The following is a 16,784-nucleotide window of genomic DNA, read 5'->3' as shown; positions in this document are numbered from 1 at the left end:
AAAAATAAAAGAAATTCGTAAAAAAATCTCAAAATTTTTTTTCCAAAAAAAAAAAAAAAAAAACGAAATCAAATAGGAATTCTTTGTTTTTTTTTTTTTGACTCTTAGATTTTCGTATATTTCATATAATCAATATGCTAGTATACTTCAAGGGAAAGGGAAAAATTTATGATCAAATAATTTTTCTTTCAAAAAAAAGCGAATAATTACAATCATAGTAAAATCGATAACATAAATAGCATTTCTGGAAATTCAAAAATTATAAGAACTTTTTGTTTCTGTTATATCATCTGAATTATTTGATCATAAATTTTTTATTTTGAGATCTGAGATAAGATCACTTCCAATTATAAATATTATCATATTTATAATTGGAAGTAAATAATTTTAGAAATATCAAAAAGAACATAGAATTTTAGAAAATTAAGCAAATCAAATATGCACCCACATTTATGAGATTACACATAATTAGTTTCATTTATAAGCAAAATTTCATATTCTTAATTTTATCCGATCAAGACTAAAGATTTTGTCGAGAATTTTAATAAATGCTTCCTACAGCAATTTTTAATCCGTATAGTATATCATTTAATAGATATGATAAATAGTTAAGGTATATTTATGAAATGATTTGAATTAATTACATCACTGTATTGACATCAATCACAGTTTATTAATTAGAATAGAAGTTAATATTTAATTTAAAAAATTAAATAGTTAAACATAAACATTCTTATAATAAAATGAGAAAAATTACTATTTTTCTCATTTTAAATTTTCATTTTTATAATTTAAATTTTTGAAAAAAAAGACAGAAAAAAGAAAAAAAACTAATTCATTAATCAGAAATGTTTACTCTCACATTTATATTTACATAGATCAAATCGATTACTCATCGATAAATCGTACATTAATTATATAAACAAATATTTTAGTTTAAAAAAAATGAAAAATGAATTCATTCATTATATAACCGAAATTTATTGACTAAGTATGTCTATTCAAGAAATTAACACACATTTATGATAACATTATCAATCAACCAATCAATCAACTGATCAATTAATCAATTGATCAATCAATTTACCAATCAATCAATTTTTTTTTCACTTCATTTCCTCTCTCTCTCTTTTATCCATCTTCTCAATTACTTTAAATTGATCCGTTTATTTCATTCAGGTTTTCACAATAATTTGCATTGATCCGGTTAATACAAAGACAACAAAAATTCCGGTTTACAATCAAATTCATACAACAGTACCTCAACAAATATTTCAAATTTCTTTGTTCATTCATATATTTTCTTACTTTATTTTTACTTCCAGAAATATTACATTTGATATTTCTGAAAATTTAAATATTTCCATAAACTTTTCTCCGATTCACTTTAATATTTCTATAAATACTCCAATACTACTTATTTCAGTAAGTTTTGGAATTTTGAATTAGCGCCGTTTACGTCAAATCTACCAGCTTCCTTGCAAAGTTCGGAGTTAAAGGCTTTCTTGTTTGCATCATCATTCCGAGGACGTGCGTCGTTCCCTGTGCGTGTGCGTGTCTGTGTGTGCGTGTGTGCATGTGTATGTGTATGTGTGTGTGTGTGTATGTGTGTGCATGTATGTATGTGTGTAGACATATATAAATTCATGACTGTTCAGAATAATTCATCTTTTTTCCATTTTCTTACTTTTTTCATTTACGATTGGAAAATAGAAATGGAATATATTCGTGTAGGTCCTAATACGTTTTCATATATTTTTTGTTACGCTTACATCGATTGATTAAGAAAACTTTCAATCACGTTTACGTTACGAAGAAAACTTTCAATCACGTTTACGTTACGAAGAAAACTTTCAATCACGTTTACGTTACGAAGAAAACTTTCAATCACGTTTACGTTACGAAGAAAACTTTTAGTCACATCTATGTTACTTAATTTTTTAGTTATGTTTATAAGAAAAATGTCGGAAATAACTAAATTGTACTTAATTGAATATTACTCATTTTTTTCTTTGTTTGCAATTTCCTTTTTGTTTTATTAGTTTTATCAAACTTTTAAAACTTTGGTTTTCTTTATGGAAAGAAAGAAGATGCTTTAATTTATTTTATATACAAGTTTTATGCTAAAAGGCAGAATTCGTATGAATTAGACGTATAAATGCGAAACTGCTATATGTTAATTAATTTGTCGATTTACTTTGATTAGATTTACTTAAAAAAAAGTATATGAACTTTTGACTATTCATTGTTATTATTTTTAATAATTCATAATTATAAATTTGGTGATTTGTTTGATATAAAAATTGGTTAAATGATAAAAACTTCTTATCATAAAAATCATTAAAGTGTCATCTTTTCAGACAAAAATTGTATTTTCACCTAACTATGTCGCATCGCAAGTATAACTGGTTTTATCTAGTCGATTCATTTTTTTTTTTCCTTGTTTACATATACATATATTTATTTAATTTTTAGGAAAGAATGCCACTGATAGCATTCGATCCATTTGATGGCTTGTTGGCACTTGCTCGGCACACACCAATACCAACACTGAATAGCTATATTGTCATCAGTTTATTGCTAACTGTTGGATCCGCTTTTTATGCTAAATTAACTTTTACAAAAGATGAGGTATGTATTTTTTAACAATTCCAACCAACTAATTTCTTTGAAATTGAGAAAAAAAAATGATGTTTTTAAACCAGCATGGAACTATTTAATTTGCATAAATTTGGTGCAAATTTATAGAAATAGTTTGATGTGATTAAATAAACTTAAAGTTTCAGTTATTGTTCCTTTTTTTCATTTAAAAAGAAAAAAAAAAAAAAAAAACATATTTCAAATTTCTTATTTTTAGTGTGTTATACATTTTTCATTTTCAGATCGAGAGTCGATTGAGAGGTATCAATGAAACGTTTCGGAAGACCGATCCAACAAGTGCTTTAATAATACCTGGACATCTTCAACAGTTTTACTACCTATTACTTCATCCTACTTTTGGATGGGTAAATTAGTTCTTCATAAACTTTACTTTTTAATTTCATCAATTATACTCTTTGTTTTGTCTTACTTGGTCGTATCCTTTTCTATTAAATGACTTATAAGCAATAGTTTAGCCATCAAATATCCTATTTGTCATTCTGCAAAGAAAAAGAAAACGTACCCTATCGATCATTCTCGAAATTAAAAGGAGTGTTTCTTTTTTTTAATGCCTTACATGGAATATAATAGAAACATAATAGATTTTTACTGCAATAATTTTCATCAGCTATTATGTATCATTTTGCTGACATTTTTCTAAATTTTAGCAATTGCTTATATGGAAAATTCTATATTAAAAAGTTGAAAGGGTTTCTGTTCTGATTCCATCTACGTCAGATCTTTATTGACAATGTGATCTTCATGATGACGAATAAATTTTTCTTCCAGAAATAGAATGAGGAGCTGATATGTATAAAGTTGCTTCGAAAAAAAAAGGAGCAAAGAAAAAATTTCTAAGAAAAATTGCGATTTCGAATTGTTTTTTAAGATGGAATTAAGTATTAATAGGAAGTAAATATTAACAGGAAGTGTTTGATCCTTAGCTATATTTCATTAAAGTAATTCTTTTTCAGGTTTTTATCAATATGTTTTGTGCAGTTTTAGCATTAATTGCCAAGTTAGCAACGTATGCGACAATCGGTAAGCTGGGTGTTCAGGTATATTTGTTTGCTTTGCTTTTGTTGGTTTGTTACTCCGTGAATAATCATTTATTTAATCTCAAAAACAACATTTATCATATTGGTGAAATTCATATTTTCTATTGGGTAGGAAACTCATGATAGATGATCAGTTTGCTGATTATGTCTAGTTTATGATCATATTTGAGTATGATATCGATATATTGAAAATACAAGAGATTTTGGTAGTATTAAAATAATATTAAATGATTATTTTCATTTTTAGGAATCAGGACTTTTACGCGATCGACTGTGTAATTTTTTCCTTTACAAGGCGGTATTTTTATTTGGTGTTTTGAATAGTGTTGTTCACGAAGAAGTTATTGCATGGGTTTTGTGGTTTGCATTACTTGCATCAGTAGCTGCTTTACAAAGTATTATCGCCTATAAGTTAAAATATGTAAGATTCTTTACATCTTGAAGAAAAAGTTTTAAGCAATTTGAGACAACGAAAAGTGTGCAGGATTGTTTAAATCTTTGTAAGTAAGAAAAAAAAAACAGAATTGAAATTTATCAAAAGCTAACAATATACTATTCTTTTCGGAAAATGATCGTTTAAATCTTTTTTATTCTATTTTAGCTTTAAATCTATTATAGTTAATTTCTTCAATACCTCCAAGAAGAGTTTTATTTCGTATTATGGGATTGGCTATTATTTTACTGTTGATATCATTTGCATTTGTTTCATTTGCTTTCGCTGCTTTTCGTTTATTTTCAATCAGCATCGCCTTGTTTATTCTTGCTGATGTAAGTTGGTACTTTCAAATTTAAAAGATTATTTGCATTCCTTTGGATTGCTTTAATATTGCTTCCATCTCTTACATTGTGAACTACATTTTCTATAATTACTTAGGCATTTACTTTATTTCATATCAAATTTGCTAGTTAAATATAGCAATAAAACAGTATCTTAAAGTAAAGATCGAATGCTTTCGTTAATCATTATTTCTAGGCTCTTAAATCATTATTAAGAAGTATCTATGTAATATCTAAATGTGCTCTCCTACTCGACATTGTTTCGGTCTATTTATCATCTATCAATCTTACAACTTTAACATACTATCTGGAATTTGTACACGATCTTGCTATTGATTTCATCGATTTATTGCATTACACGCATATGCTGGTACGTCTTCTTATTTTCACTTTTTTACACAATTATCTCCACTTTATGAAGTCCCATTTTTCTTGCAAAAGTTGTATTATATCAACAAATTTCTAAGATATAATATAATTAATTCATCTTATCTCTTACTTCCATTAAAAAGTATTTTCCTCTTTAATTATTTTAAAATGTTGAAATATATATAACATTGCGCAGCTTATTCTATCTCCATTTTCCGAAGTTTTCCCTACATAAGTTGTTCCAAGTTAATATATCTTTAAAAGTTTAATGTTGCAGATGTTTTTCTTTTTTTTTTTTTCACCATCACATATTAATGAAACTAAGTTTTGAATTGCAGCTGTATTCGCAAGTTGTACTGAGCATGGCATGCATTGTAATTTCCATGCAATTACGATCATTTTATAAATCATTTATTGCACGCATCGAGCGTCATATTAAATATAAGCGTATTTGTAAATATATCGATGCTCAGTAAGTTTCTTTTTTATTTGTTTTTGTTCTTTTCAATTGTAATGTTTTTTTTTAAACATAATTTTGATCCGTATTTGTTCCAGGATTATTTTATTAGTTTCTGTTTAACTCTTTATATTAATTGAGGAAATCTTTTGATTGAAAAATTTTTGATCATGGATTAAATTTTTTAATGCTTTTTTAGTTATCAAAAAGCAACACGGATTGAATTGAATAATTTGAAAGATTGGTGTGCAGTATGTTGGGAGCAAATGGATAGTGCTCGAAAACTTCCATGCAACCATTTCTTTCATGAATGGTATTCATATCGCAATTACTTTTGTTTCCAAAAATAAATAAATTAACATTTGATTCGAAGAATCTCAGAGAAGTTTTAGAAAGTTTTACCAGTTTTTTAATGAAAATTTAAATCTTAGGGTCAGAAATATCTTTTTTTGAGGAGAGAAATGGAAAAAATAAAAACTTTGACAAAACTTCTCTGTATTTAAATCATTTCGATTACTTTAAGTTATTCATTTTTATAAATTAGCTCCATTTTATATCTTAAGCATTTTATGATAAGCTATGCTCAACTGAAAACAACGGAGCTATACTTATATTTATTTATCAGCCATTTTTGAATGCAGACTGGGATAAACTAGTGAATATGAGATTTTTGTAGCTTAATCGGATGTCATTTCTAGATAAATTCACTTTCTTTCAGGTGTTTACGAAGTTGGTTAGAACAAGATAATTCGTGTCCAACTTGTCGATTAACACTTCCATCTTTGAGTAATTCAGCAGTTACACAAGGATCACGAGAATGGTCAAGAGCTCCAGTAGTGCAGCCTTTTAGTCATGTCTTTCATTTTGATGGTACTCGTTATGCACGTTGGTTACCATCATTTTCTGTTGAATTGTCACATAATGTTACACCTAATTTCTTTCAGCGTAACAGGTTATTTTTTACATTTTAATTTCATTGTAAAGAAAAAAAAAAGCTTCCAATTGTTCCAAAATAATAATTGTTTTTTGAGCTACAATGATTTCACTGGCAATGTGAAAACAAAAAAGGAATATGTTAAATATTATAAATATTTAAAAGTATTATAAATTTAATACCAAATTATTTAAGTTAATACTTTGCTTGCAACAGCATCAAAATCGCTGTTTGTCAACACAGTAAATTGGCATTAAAAACTTTTTGATATTTCAGATGTAATTACGAAAAGAAAAATCTGTTTTGGCATCGCATTAATAATAAAAAAATCTGGATTTCATCTACATTTCAATATTTCAGATTTGGAGATGCAGCTAATTCACAGTTGAATTCTTTGGCTGAACAAGTTCGAGAAATGTTTCCACATCTCGAAGTAGCTTCAGTTTTAGAAGACTTACGTGAAAGTGGTTCGGTACAGGCAACTGTGGAAAATATTCTCGATGGTCGATTTCGACAGCAAGATATTGCACTGGTAAATTTTTTTAGGATTCAAGTTGTATGATATTCTAATAAAAATGTAAATCGATACTTACTGCTTGTTTATTTAGGATTCCGATGAGGAAATCTATAATGCCGTGGATACGTCATCATCTAACTCCTCAACGGAATCACTGGGTGAACATGAAGAAATTCTGACCCCATCAAGCTCTTCTTTTAACTCTTATTCGGTAGAATATCGCGACATTTTTTTGCGAAAAAGAGATATGCTTATACAGCACCATCGAAAGTGATTTTTCTTTTTTTTTTTTTTATGGTTAATTGTTTTATATTCATTGATAAATCAATCAATTGATAAGAAACTATGTAAATTTGTTAAAATTGTAAAAAATTTGAGAAAAAAAGTATCTTTTGTTAATATGGAATTGTTTCAGAAAATATATTGCATCATCTCGTGGTAAAGATCTTCGAGATATGTATGGCAGAGATATTCAAAACACGGGAAATTCAGATTCATTAAGGCAAAAAGGAGGAAGAACATAATTCATGAAAGCTATTGCATCACTCTAGTCGTATTGGTAGTGTGCAGGCATTAATTTACGTTTTGCCATGTGTTTTTCTGCAAGTTTTTCATGGATCTCATGTTTTTTAACTTTTTTTTTTTCAAATATTCTGGAAATTAAAATGAAATTTTAAGAGAGTAACTTTGATAATAAGGGATCAAAACAGGTAGAGCATATTGCCAACATTACAAAAAAGATTTGCCGTGCATTTATGCTAATATCATTAATACCAATCAATATCGTAGGAGTAGAATTTGGTGATTTTTAAGAAGAGAAATGATCATTCTGGTTATTTTTTTTTTTTTCTCTCTTTGTGCTTTCTAGTTTTTTTTTTTTTTTCAAATTTTTCATTTCAAACATTTCTGTGTTTAATTTATCCCAGTAATTTAAGTTTTAACAAATTGATAGTTAATTATAGAGGTGATTTCTTTTAGCACTATACTTTTCTGCTATTCTGTCTCGTTTATCATCGGTTGCTGTGATTTATAAAGATATTGTAGCAAGAGATAGATGAACCGGTGGAGCATAAATTATGGAATATTTTTGATGATTATCCTTTTCTTTTAAAATATTTTCTGAATCACCTTAATTTTTAAAAAGAGCAGAAATAATTTATAGAGATATTCTAGCAGGAGTGTGCTGCTTAATTCCTTAACTGTCCTTATTTATATTTGTTTATTTCACTATTTTCGAATATATATTTTCTTTGAAATAATATATTCAAGATTAAGAGTAAGAAATGATAGCGATACGACGATAGAAAGAATACAAATACGGTGATTAATTCATGCTAATATATTGTTTGTAATGATATTGATATAACGAAATATCTTTCGATGAGAATGTAATTGATAGAAAGGTACCATTTGGATATTTCCTTTGTGCCTTTTGAAAGAATTTATTGCATTAAATGATAATCTTTCATTTTATTACTTTATTCAAAACTATTTGCTAGATCTTTTATAGCATATTTCATCTGTAATTTTTCAATAAAAAAATTTTTTTTAAGAATTATTTGTTTTCTTATCATATTTATTCATTTTACCGAAATTATTCAAACGTAAATGTTCCTTCATACTATGTTATAAAATGTGCACATATACAAATGTATATATAATATGGATATGTATACGTATCATTATCCAAGTACACGTATTGATATTTATGCGTAATATGTATATTCCATACGTAAGTGTTAACTTTGTGAATATCCTACTCGGTGTATTTATATTTATGTATGTATGTGTGTATGTTTGTATGTATGTAGTATGTTGTGTACACCTGTATGTATGTATGTGTGTATGTATGTGTGTGTGTGTGTGTGTGTTTTTTCATGGATTATTTTTCATAAATATCATATGATACTATGTGATAAAAAATTTTATATTTATATGTCTTTCCCTGTCTCTTCCTCTGTCCCTCCCTCTCTCTCTCTCTCTGTCTCTCTCTCTCCTTTTTTTCTACGTATAACTAAATGAAAAAGTTTAGCTCAAATGAATGAATTATTGGAAAATAATATTTTGAATGCCTTTTAAGGAGAAAATAAATGTATGACAGGTGTGAAATCGCAAATTTCAATAAATATCAATAGCAAAATTGAAATTCTAATTTCATTAATTACAGCAAAATTCGGAGGTAATTAAACTTTCAGATAAAAATATTTAACTCATAAATAATTGATGAATAGATTGCACAGATAGCACAGGATATGATATGATATGATCGGAATGTAATTATGTTTTTAATATAAATTGGATTAAAATTGAATTTAGATTAAAATTGGATTTAGTAGGATTAAAGTCACAGAATACTGTAGGACTTGTTTCTATTTAATTAAAGCTGAACCATAAATTCATAGAGCTAAACTAGCACAGTTTTATTGCTATCATCTTTTAAAGTTCCAATTCTTAATTTAAATTATTAACAAAATATTTCTGGATTAATATTGGTAAAGATTTGATGTGAAATTAAATGTAATAGTTTAACATTTGTTGGATGTAGAAGTGTTTTTTTTTTCTCTTTTTTGATCAGTTAATATCATAAATTATTGATCGCTAGATGAAATTTCATAAATGTAATATTAACTGGAAACAAAAACTTTAATAAGTATTTCTGACTATTAGCAATTTAATCATTGTTACTTATCACTTAAATCTTATCAATGCAATCATATTTAAAATTTATTTGTAGGATAATGTATTCAATTTTTATTAAATGAATTATCAAAAAGTTTTTGCATTAAATTTTATGCATATATTATTTAATAATTATCTTACACAAAACTGTTTTTATGAGTTAACTTTCTTTTTTTTTTTAGTATGATTAGGATGAATTTAAGTACTCAAGTACACTATTATTCATATGTTATTATCATTATCGATAATGATAATAACATGATAATATCACAAGCAATAAATGAACAACAATAATATTTATCATTATTAAAAAGTGCTAAAAATTGCAAACATCTTATACATTTATTTCTGTTCATAATGAGAATTTTTTTTTTTTTTTTCAAAGTTTTTAAAGAATGAAAAAAAAAAAATTTCAAATGCTTAATTGAGAAAGTTTTTATTATTGAAATTATTTACAGCAATTGAATGCAAAAGACGGAAAGTAATGAGAAATGAGCAAATTTCTTTATTTCATTTCTCATAACTAATTTTCTTTCTTTTACTAATATGTAAATTAGTTTCAAATTAAATAATCATTTATACTTTCTATTCGATAATAACTTTACTTTCTTAATAGTTAATATGCATTATTATACTTTATTACATTTAATTTAGTCTTTGTGTTAATCTAAAAAGCTTTCAAAACTAATTCATTTTTTTTTTTCCTTTTTTCTAATTCGTCGCTCATAACAAACTTTATTAATGATAATTTGGCGATGAAATAAAGGTGACAGTAAAAGACAAAAATTTATAATTAAAATATTTGCATATTCTTTTGAGTTCATAAACAATTATTACTTTTTTATAAACTTGAATTACTGCATAAGCTATGTTCATTTTATTCAAACTTCCCAAATTTGCTGCTCAATTTTGAAATGAAATAAAATATTGAATATTAGTTGTTGCACATACATACATGCGTACACATACACACATACACACATACATACATACACACATACACAGAGAGAGAGAGAGGGAGAGAGAGAATCTTTAAGCTTTATCATTTACTCTGAGCACTGTTGTTTTTAAATTTTTTTTAAAATTGTATATTAACGAAAACAAAAAAAAAAAAAAAATTTCAGCTTAATTTATTAAAAATAAAGTAAGCCAACTAATTCATAAATATGTTAATGACAACATTTAGTATTAATTTTTAACGCAATGCATATTTGGTTTATAAAATAGAAACTTAACTCAATAAATTTCTTTTTTTGACAATTTGTTTTGACTTTAATTAAAACAAATTGCTATTATAAACCCAAAATAAACAAATGATGACCTATAAAACAATGACAAATATCTTTGCGAAATTAATATGTTCATTGGTTTACATAAATTACTTACGTAAGTCAAAGCAATCTAATCATTCTTATCATATTGATTAGTACTTGTAATTATTTTTTGAAATTTTTTTGCAATTTAATTTTAAGCTATAATTAGCGCAAAAAAAAAAAAGTTAGAGAAGGAAAAAGGCTAAAATATAAAAATTGAAAAAAAAAAAAAAAAGAGCTAAAAATGGTAGCTAAAATTATAATTACATAGCAACATTGAATGAATATGCTTATATAGTAAGTTCTAAGTTCTCATCGATTTATTTTTAGCAATTTAGATTTCAATTCAAAATACAAAAAAAAAAAAGGAAAAAAAATCATCTAATAGTACCTAAAAAACAAAATTAAAGATTTGAAAAAGAAGAAATCATAAATTGATTTTTTTAATTAATCTAAAAAGTTTCAATCTTTTTTTTTACTTTAAAAAATTTTATTTTATTAAAATCCATTCTTTACAATAAATTTGTGGTATTTGCTTTTATCTCCATTCAATTCTAACAATTATCACTGAATATGTTAATCTTATAATAAATAATAAAATTTCATAAATTATTTTCAATAAAATAACCGTTTGTGTCATATTTGATGACCATGTTTTTTTTTTATGAATATTAAAATGAAATTATAATTTAATTCATTTCCAACTTTTATTTTAATTCCATCCACGCATAATTTACTTCCTTTGTTTGTTCCCTTTTATCAAAAACATTCCTTAAGTTTACAAAGAAGAAAAAAAAAAAGTACGAAAAAAAAATAATTTTTAGGAAATTTAAATATTCTTTTGTATTGCTTATGAAAAAAAGAAATGAATAAAAAATAAAATTATAATTGCAAAAAAAAAAAAAAAAAAAAAAAAAAAAATTACATTAAAGTATAATATAACCATTCCATTTTAGAAGCAGACCTCATTCAATAAAATAAAAAAAAATTCAAATAGACTTTCTCTTTTTTCTTCTTCTTGCTTGCTATCGTGCTATTTTATCTGATATAACTAATAATTTTGAAAAAGTACTATTAAAAAAAAAAAAAAAAAAAGAATTGAATTATATTTTTGAAAATTTTAAAGCATAAAATAGTATGCTAGTCATTTTGGTGATTTTGGTGACATTTTACTTTTGTTACCATTCCTTATTATTAATTATTATTAATTTTTCAAAAAAAAAAAAAAAAATATTTCTTGAATCTCTTGAAAACATCAATTATTTTTTCACTTCTTATCTTTTTTTTTTAACAAAAAAAAATTTCATTTCAAATTATACATATATATACATAAATGCTTAAATTCGTAGAGTAAATGAATCAAAAATAACGATTAAGTTAAAAAAGACAATAATTATATTATAAAAATTACAAAAAATAAAAATTTTTATGCAAAGTAATTATTGCAAAATTATTTATTACTTAAATATTTTATAATTGATTTTTTTAAAAAAAAAAAAAAAAAAAAAAAAAAAGATTAATAAAGATAAAATTAAAACAGATAACAGTGAAGTGAGAGTTAAAAAAAAAAAAATAGATTAAAATGGATATATTAGATTTTTTAAATTTGGTGAAATAAATTGAATGAAAAAAAGGACAATGTAAAATATTGAAATGAAAAAGGCAAATTTTAGATATAATATAAGAACGAGAAATTTTTAGAAAAATGAAAAATTCATTTTTATTTTTTTTTCGTTGTTTTGTTTGAAAAATATAACACTTTTTTAATGTTTAATTATATTAAATAAATGAATGTAAAATAGGAAATTAGCTTTTTTGTTTTTTTCTGAAATTAGTTTTTATTTTTTCGTCATTTTATATTATATTATTTAGTAAATTGGATTTAAGAAATATACTACATTTTGATTATGCACTTTGATTTTAATTTATGCAAATCAATTATTGCAAAATTATTAGTTTGTTATTTCAAATAAAATAACAAATGGATGTAAACACAATAACAATTGGTTGCTTTTAAAGCTTTTATTTTTTGCATAAAATTGTTTTTTTAAAAAAAAAAAAAAAAAGAAAAACGAACAATTTTGAAATTATCAAATATTTTGATAGCAATTGTTAAAATAAAATATATTCCATATCGTTTGAAATGGAATATATTTTGTCGTCATAGTTATTTTCGTTTTCTTTTTTTTTTCTTTATTTAACTTATAAATCAAATAAAATCATATGCTAAAAAAAAAAAAAAAACATTTATTTTGATAAATAAATTAATTTAATTGTAATTCTTAGTTTATAATATTTTTTTTTCTCATTTACTTCGTTATCACCAATTTTTTTTTTCTTAAAAAAAAAGAAAGAAAAAGGAAGCGAAAATGCAACATATCATATAAACTTATCATTTAGTTTCACCTTCCTTTCATCTCCTTTGACAACAATTTCCCTTTCTTAAGTCCTAATCAACATTATTCTCCGTTTACATTTTAAAAAAAAAAAAATTTCGTTTAATCATCGTTCATTTCTTCTTTGCCATTCTTTTCCATTTATAATAATAATAATTGTTTTCTCATATTTTTTAATTTTTTTAAATATGAAATCTCAGTTAGGATTACTACAATGATTTAGTGTTATTGAATTTTCTTTTTTTTTTTTTTCAATTTAATAATTTTAAATTCCTTTTTTAATCTAAAATAATCATCAAATTTCATCCGATTTTTTTTTCTTTTCTCAATAATGATAAATATTTTCTACATATAAAAATGTGTTGAAATATTATTCAGCCAATGTTTTATTTATAATTTCTTAAGACAAAATATTTTAGACGCTTTTTAAAAAAAAAAAAAAAAAAAAAAAAACGATAATAGTATTGAATTATAACTTAAAGTTTTAAAATTGAATGAAAATATTTTGATTATAAAAATTTATAAATAATGGTTGTGTTTAATTTAGTTAAATTTATTTTATGCTCCAATAGATATTATACTTTAATTACTGATAGCCTAGCAAAGTGTCTTATTCAATAAAGTAATATGACAATACTTTATCATTTCAATAATAATTAATACATAAGTAATGTGTCGAAAGAAGCCTAAAAGTGTGGTAAAATTTGGATTTGAATATAATTTGTGGCTTAGAGTCGAATTGAACTTTCATATGTTTAAGTGTTTTCATTGTTTGTTATTGTAAGTGGTATAAACACGAATGCGTTGAATAACGATTTTATTCACTAACAACCACAAATACATAAATATTAATCAATAGCAAAACAATAATGATAATTTCGTAGGGTATCTACAATTAAAATGAAAAAAAAAAAATGGATAAATGAATAAATTGATGGGAAAATGAACTAAATTGTGAGAGAGAGAGAGAGAGAGAGAGAGAAAGCAATCAAATAGTAGTGATAAGGAAAAGCTGAGAAACTGATAAAGCTGATTGAGACAACGGATTTAAATCCTTATATAGTGAGCATTGACTTGCAACAAAAGCATGATTATTGATTGAGTAAGAAGCTATCAGATGATCTTTGCTCTTTGTATAGAAGGCGATGGGTTTTAATATAAAAAAGCTGTAATTTTTAACATATTAAACAATACACATACCCTTTTGTTATCAGTTTGAAAATGTCTAGACAAGCAGATAAGCTCAACTACAATCAGAAGATCATAGTGTTGAAATTGTGATTGCTTAAATGATGCAATTTGAAACAGTTTTACATTAAATTTTAGTATTATGGATTAAAACAATTTTATTTGATATATTTTGTAAGCTATTTGGTAGTTCGCGAGATTATTTCAAATTTTGCATTAAAATGTATCCAAATTACACTTAAAAAAAAATAAAGTTATTTCAATTTTTTTCTTTCTCACATTTATCTCAATGATTTGTTTTGAATAATTCGATAGAAATAAGAATAGAATATTTATTGTTATACGACAATAATTCTTAAAATAGTAACAAAAATTTAGCTAATTAATTTGTGAAAGTTGATTAATGAAAATAATAAACAAAGAAATGTTGCGAATAAAAAAAATGATTTGATTATTTTGATTAGGAATGAATTTTTTTCATTTGTTCGAATAAATAATATTTGTAATTTTTTTGAGGCAATTTTATCAATTTCTCTCTTTTTTTTTTTTTTTTTTTTATTAAGATTAATCACAGAAATTAATAAAAGATCATTTACTATTTTCTAATTAAAAGACTTGGCAACTTAATTTTTTCCTAGCCTAGCAAAAAATCAATAAATAATATTTCTTATACTTATTAACTTAAATACAACTTGTTTTTCTTATACTTATTAGCAAATATAATATATATTAGCTTTAATATAAATTTAACATATTTTAATATTAAAAAACAGAGAAAAATCAAATAAATAAGATAAATAAATTATTTTGTACTAACTAAAATCAATCAATACTTTAAAAAAAAAATAAATATTTTTTAAAGTTTCATCGTTTCGTTTCTTTTCATTTCAAAAAGTTTGAATGCATCTGTAAGATTTGCATGCATGCATGCTAAACAATATGATAAATAGAAAATTTATAAAACAGCTAAGAAATCATTAAAACTATGATTTTTTTTTTTTTTTTTGCTTTATTCAACAATAAATTTCATCGTCTTTACAGTAAAATTTTAAATGTTAATTCAAGAAATTCTATTTTCGTAAATATTGTCTAATTTGCATATTAAAATTATAGACTTGCAATCATTTAGGATTTGCATAATAATTTGTTGCAAACGTTTCACATTTACCAGCATTTCAACATTTGCAGTAAGTTTAATGTTTCACTATTATATTACAATCTTTAATTTAAATTATAACTTAAATTGATTAAATGAATTATAATTAAAAATGTTCTATGAGTCGTTGTAAATTTTATGCATTGTTATTTTATATTAAATCAGATAAAATTATCAATCATATGAAAAATAATACTCCAATTAATTATATATAATATTTTAATACTCGATATATTTTAATTAATCGATGCATTTCCTTACTTTCATTGAAAAGTTATCAATTTGTGAAATTTTTTGGCTAATAATTTAATTTATGAATTAAATTGGATTAGTAAGACTTTTTATTTGAAATAAATTCTTTGCTAGCGAAGAAATTACTATAAAATAAGAAGTTATAAGTAATAAAATGGAATCAAATAAAATCTAAGAGTAATATCACTGCTAATTCCTTTTTTCTTTCTTTTTTTTTTTTTTTTTTTTTTAAATTTAAGCAATTGCTAAGATAAATTGAAATGACAAATTCTATTATACTGTAATTATTTGATTGAAATATAATTGTATTATAACAAATGCCATAATAAAAGTTAATTAAGTTTACTTGCATAGCTCATAACCAGTTTTCATTATAGTTTTGCTTTCAATTTTTATCATTAATCATGGAAGGAGCTAATCAATATCATGTAACTGAGTTAAAATTGTTGTTATTTGTGATACGACAAAGCCTTTTTTGATTTAGAGTTTTTGCCTTTTGCTTTTATTGTTATCAAAAATCAATAATTGTTGATAACGATCAATGTTGATATCAGAATTATAACATTGATGCGATACGGTTCAGTTAGTATATCGCAAAGGGTTAAAATTTTTGATCATTTTAGGTAATTTATTAGTTTTAATTTTTTAAAATACTTTTCTAAACAATCAATAATTGAAGTATAATACCTGGTAAGCATATTCATTTGTTGTTGTTGTTGCATTAATTACCCGTAAATATAATGAAATATTATTAAAATCTAAAAAAGGAATTATCACAGTAAATTCTGCTTAATTCCATTTTAATTGTTTTAATTTTTGATGAATTTTATACAAACTGTATAAAATTTATTAACATAATAATGCTTAAGAAGTTGCTAACATTTTGGCAAATTATTTTTATTTTTTCTCGGTAAATTATGAAATAAAGTGGAAGTTTAAAGTTGTTAAATAAAAATTAACTAATAATAAATAATTTCAGCATATTTAATCATTTTCATCTCTGGATCACCACTTTCACTAGTATTATTGATATTCCAATGGAATAATA

At 24.0% G+C, this 16,784-nt stretch overlaps 1 protein-coding gene across 1 annotated transcript; it reads left to right on the top strand.

Moving 5' to 3' along the window:
* Positions 1 to 2,481: 2,481 nt before the first annotated feature.
* Positions 2,482 to 7,276, top strand: Bma-hrdl-1 (CUE domain containing protein; the record flags this gene model as incomplete). The annotated part of the gene is made up of 12 exons (XM_043079764.1): positions 2,482 to 2,631; positions 2,883 to 3,005; positions 3,615 to 3,698; positions 3,946 to 4,119; positions 4,317 to 4,466; positions 4,672 to 4,845; positions 5,183 to 5,316; positions 5,501 to 5,614; positions 6,020 to 6,253; positions 6,596 to 6,767; positions 6,844 to 7,022; positions 7,168 to 7,276. The coding sequence occupies 12 exons, from the start codon at positions 2,482 to 2,484 to the stop codon at positions 7,274 to 7,276; spliced, it is 1,797 nt and encodes a 598-aa protein (XP_042935698.1).
* Between the last annotated feature and the right edge of the window lie 9,508 nt (positions 7,277 to 16,784).

Source organism: Brugia malayi (genome assembly GCF_000002995.4).
Source record: "Brugia malayi strain FR3 genome assembly, contig: Bm_v4_Chr3_scaffold_001, whole genome shotgun sequence".
In the NCBI taxonomy this organism is placed as follows: Eukaryota; Metazoa; Nematoda; class Chromadorea; order Rhabditida; family Onchocercidae; genus Brugia; species Brugia malayi.
The sequence above is the reverse complement of the archived record's forward strand: the minus strand, read 5'-3'. Positions and strand labels throughout refer to the sequence as shown.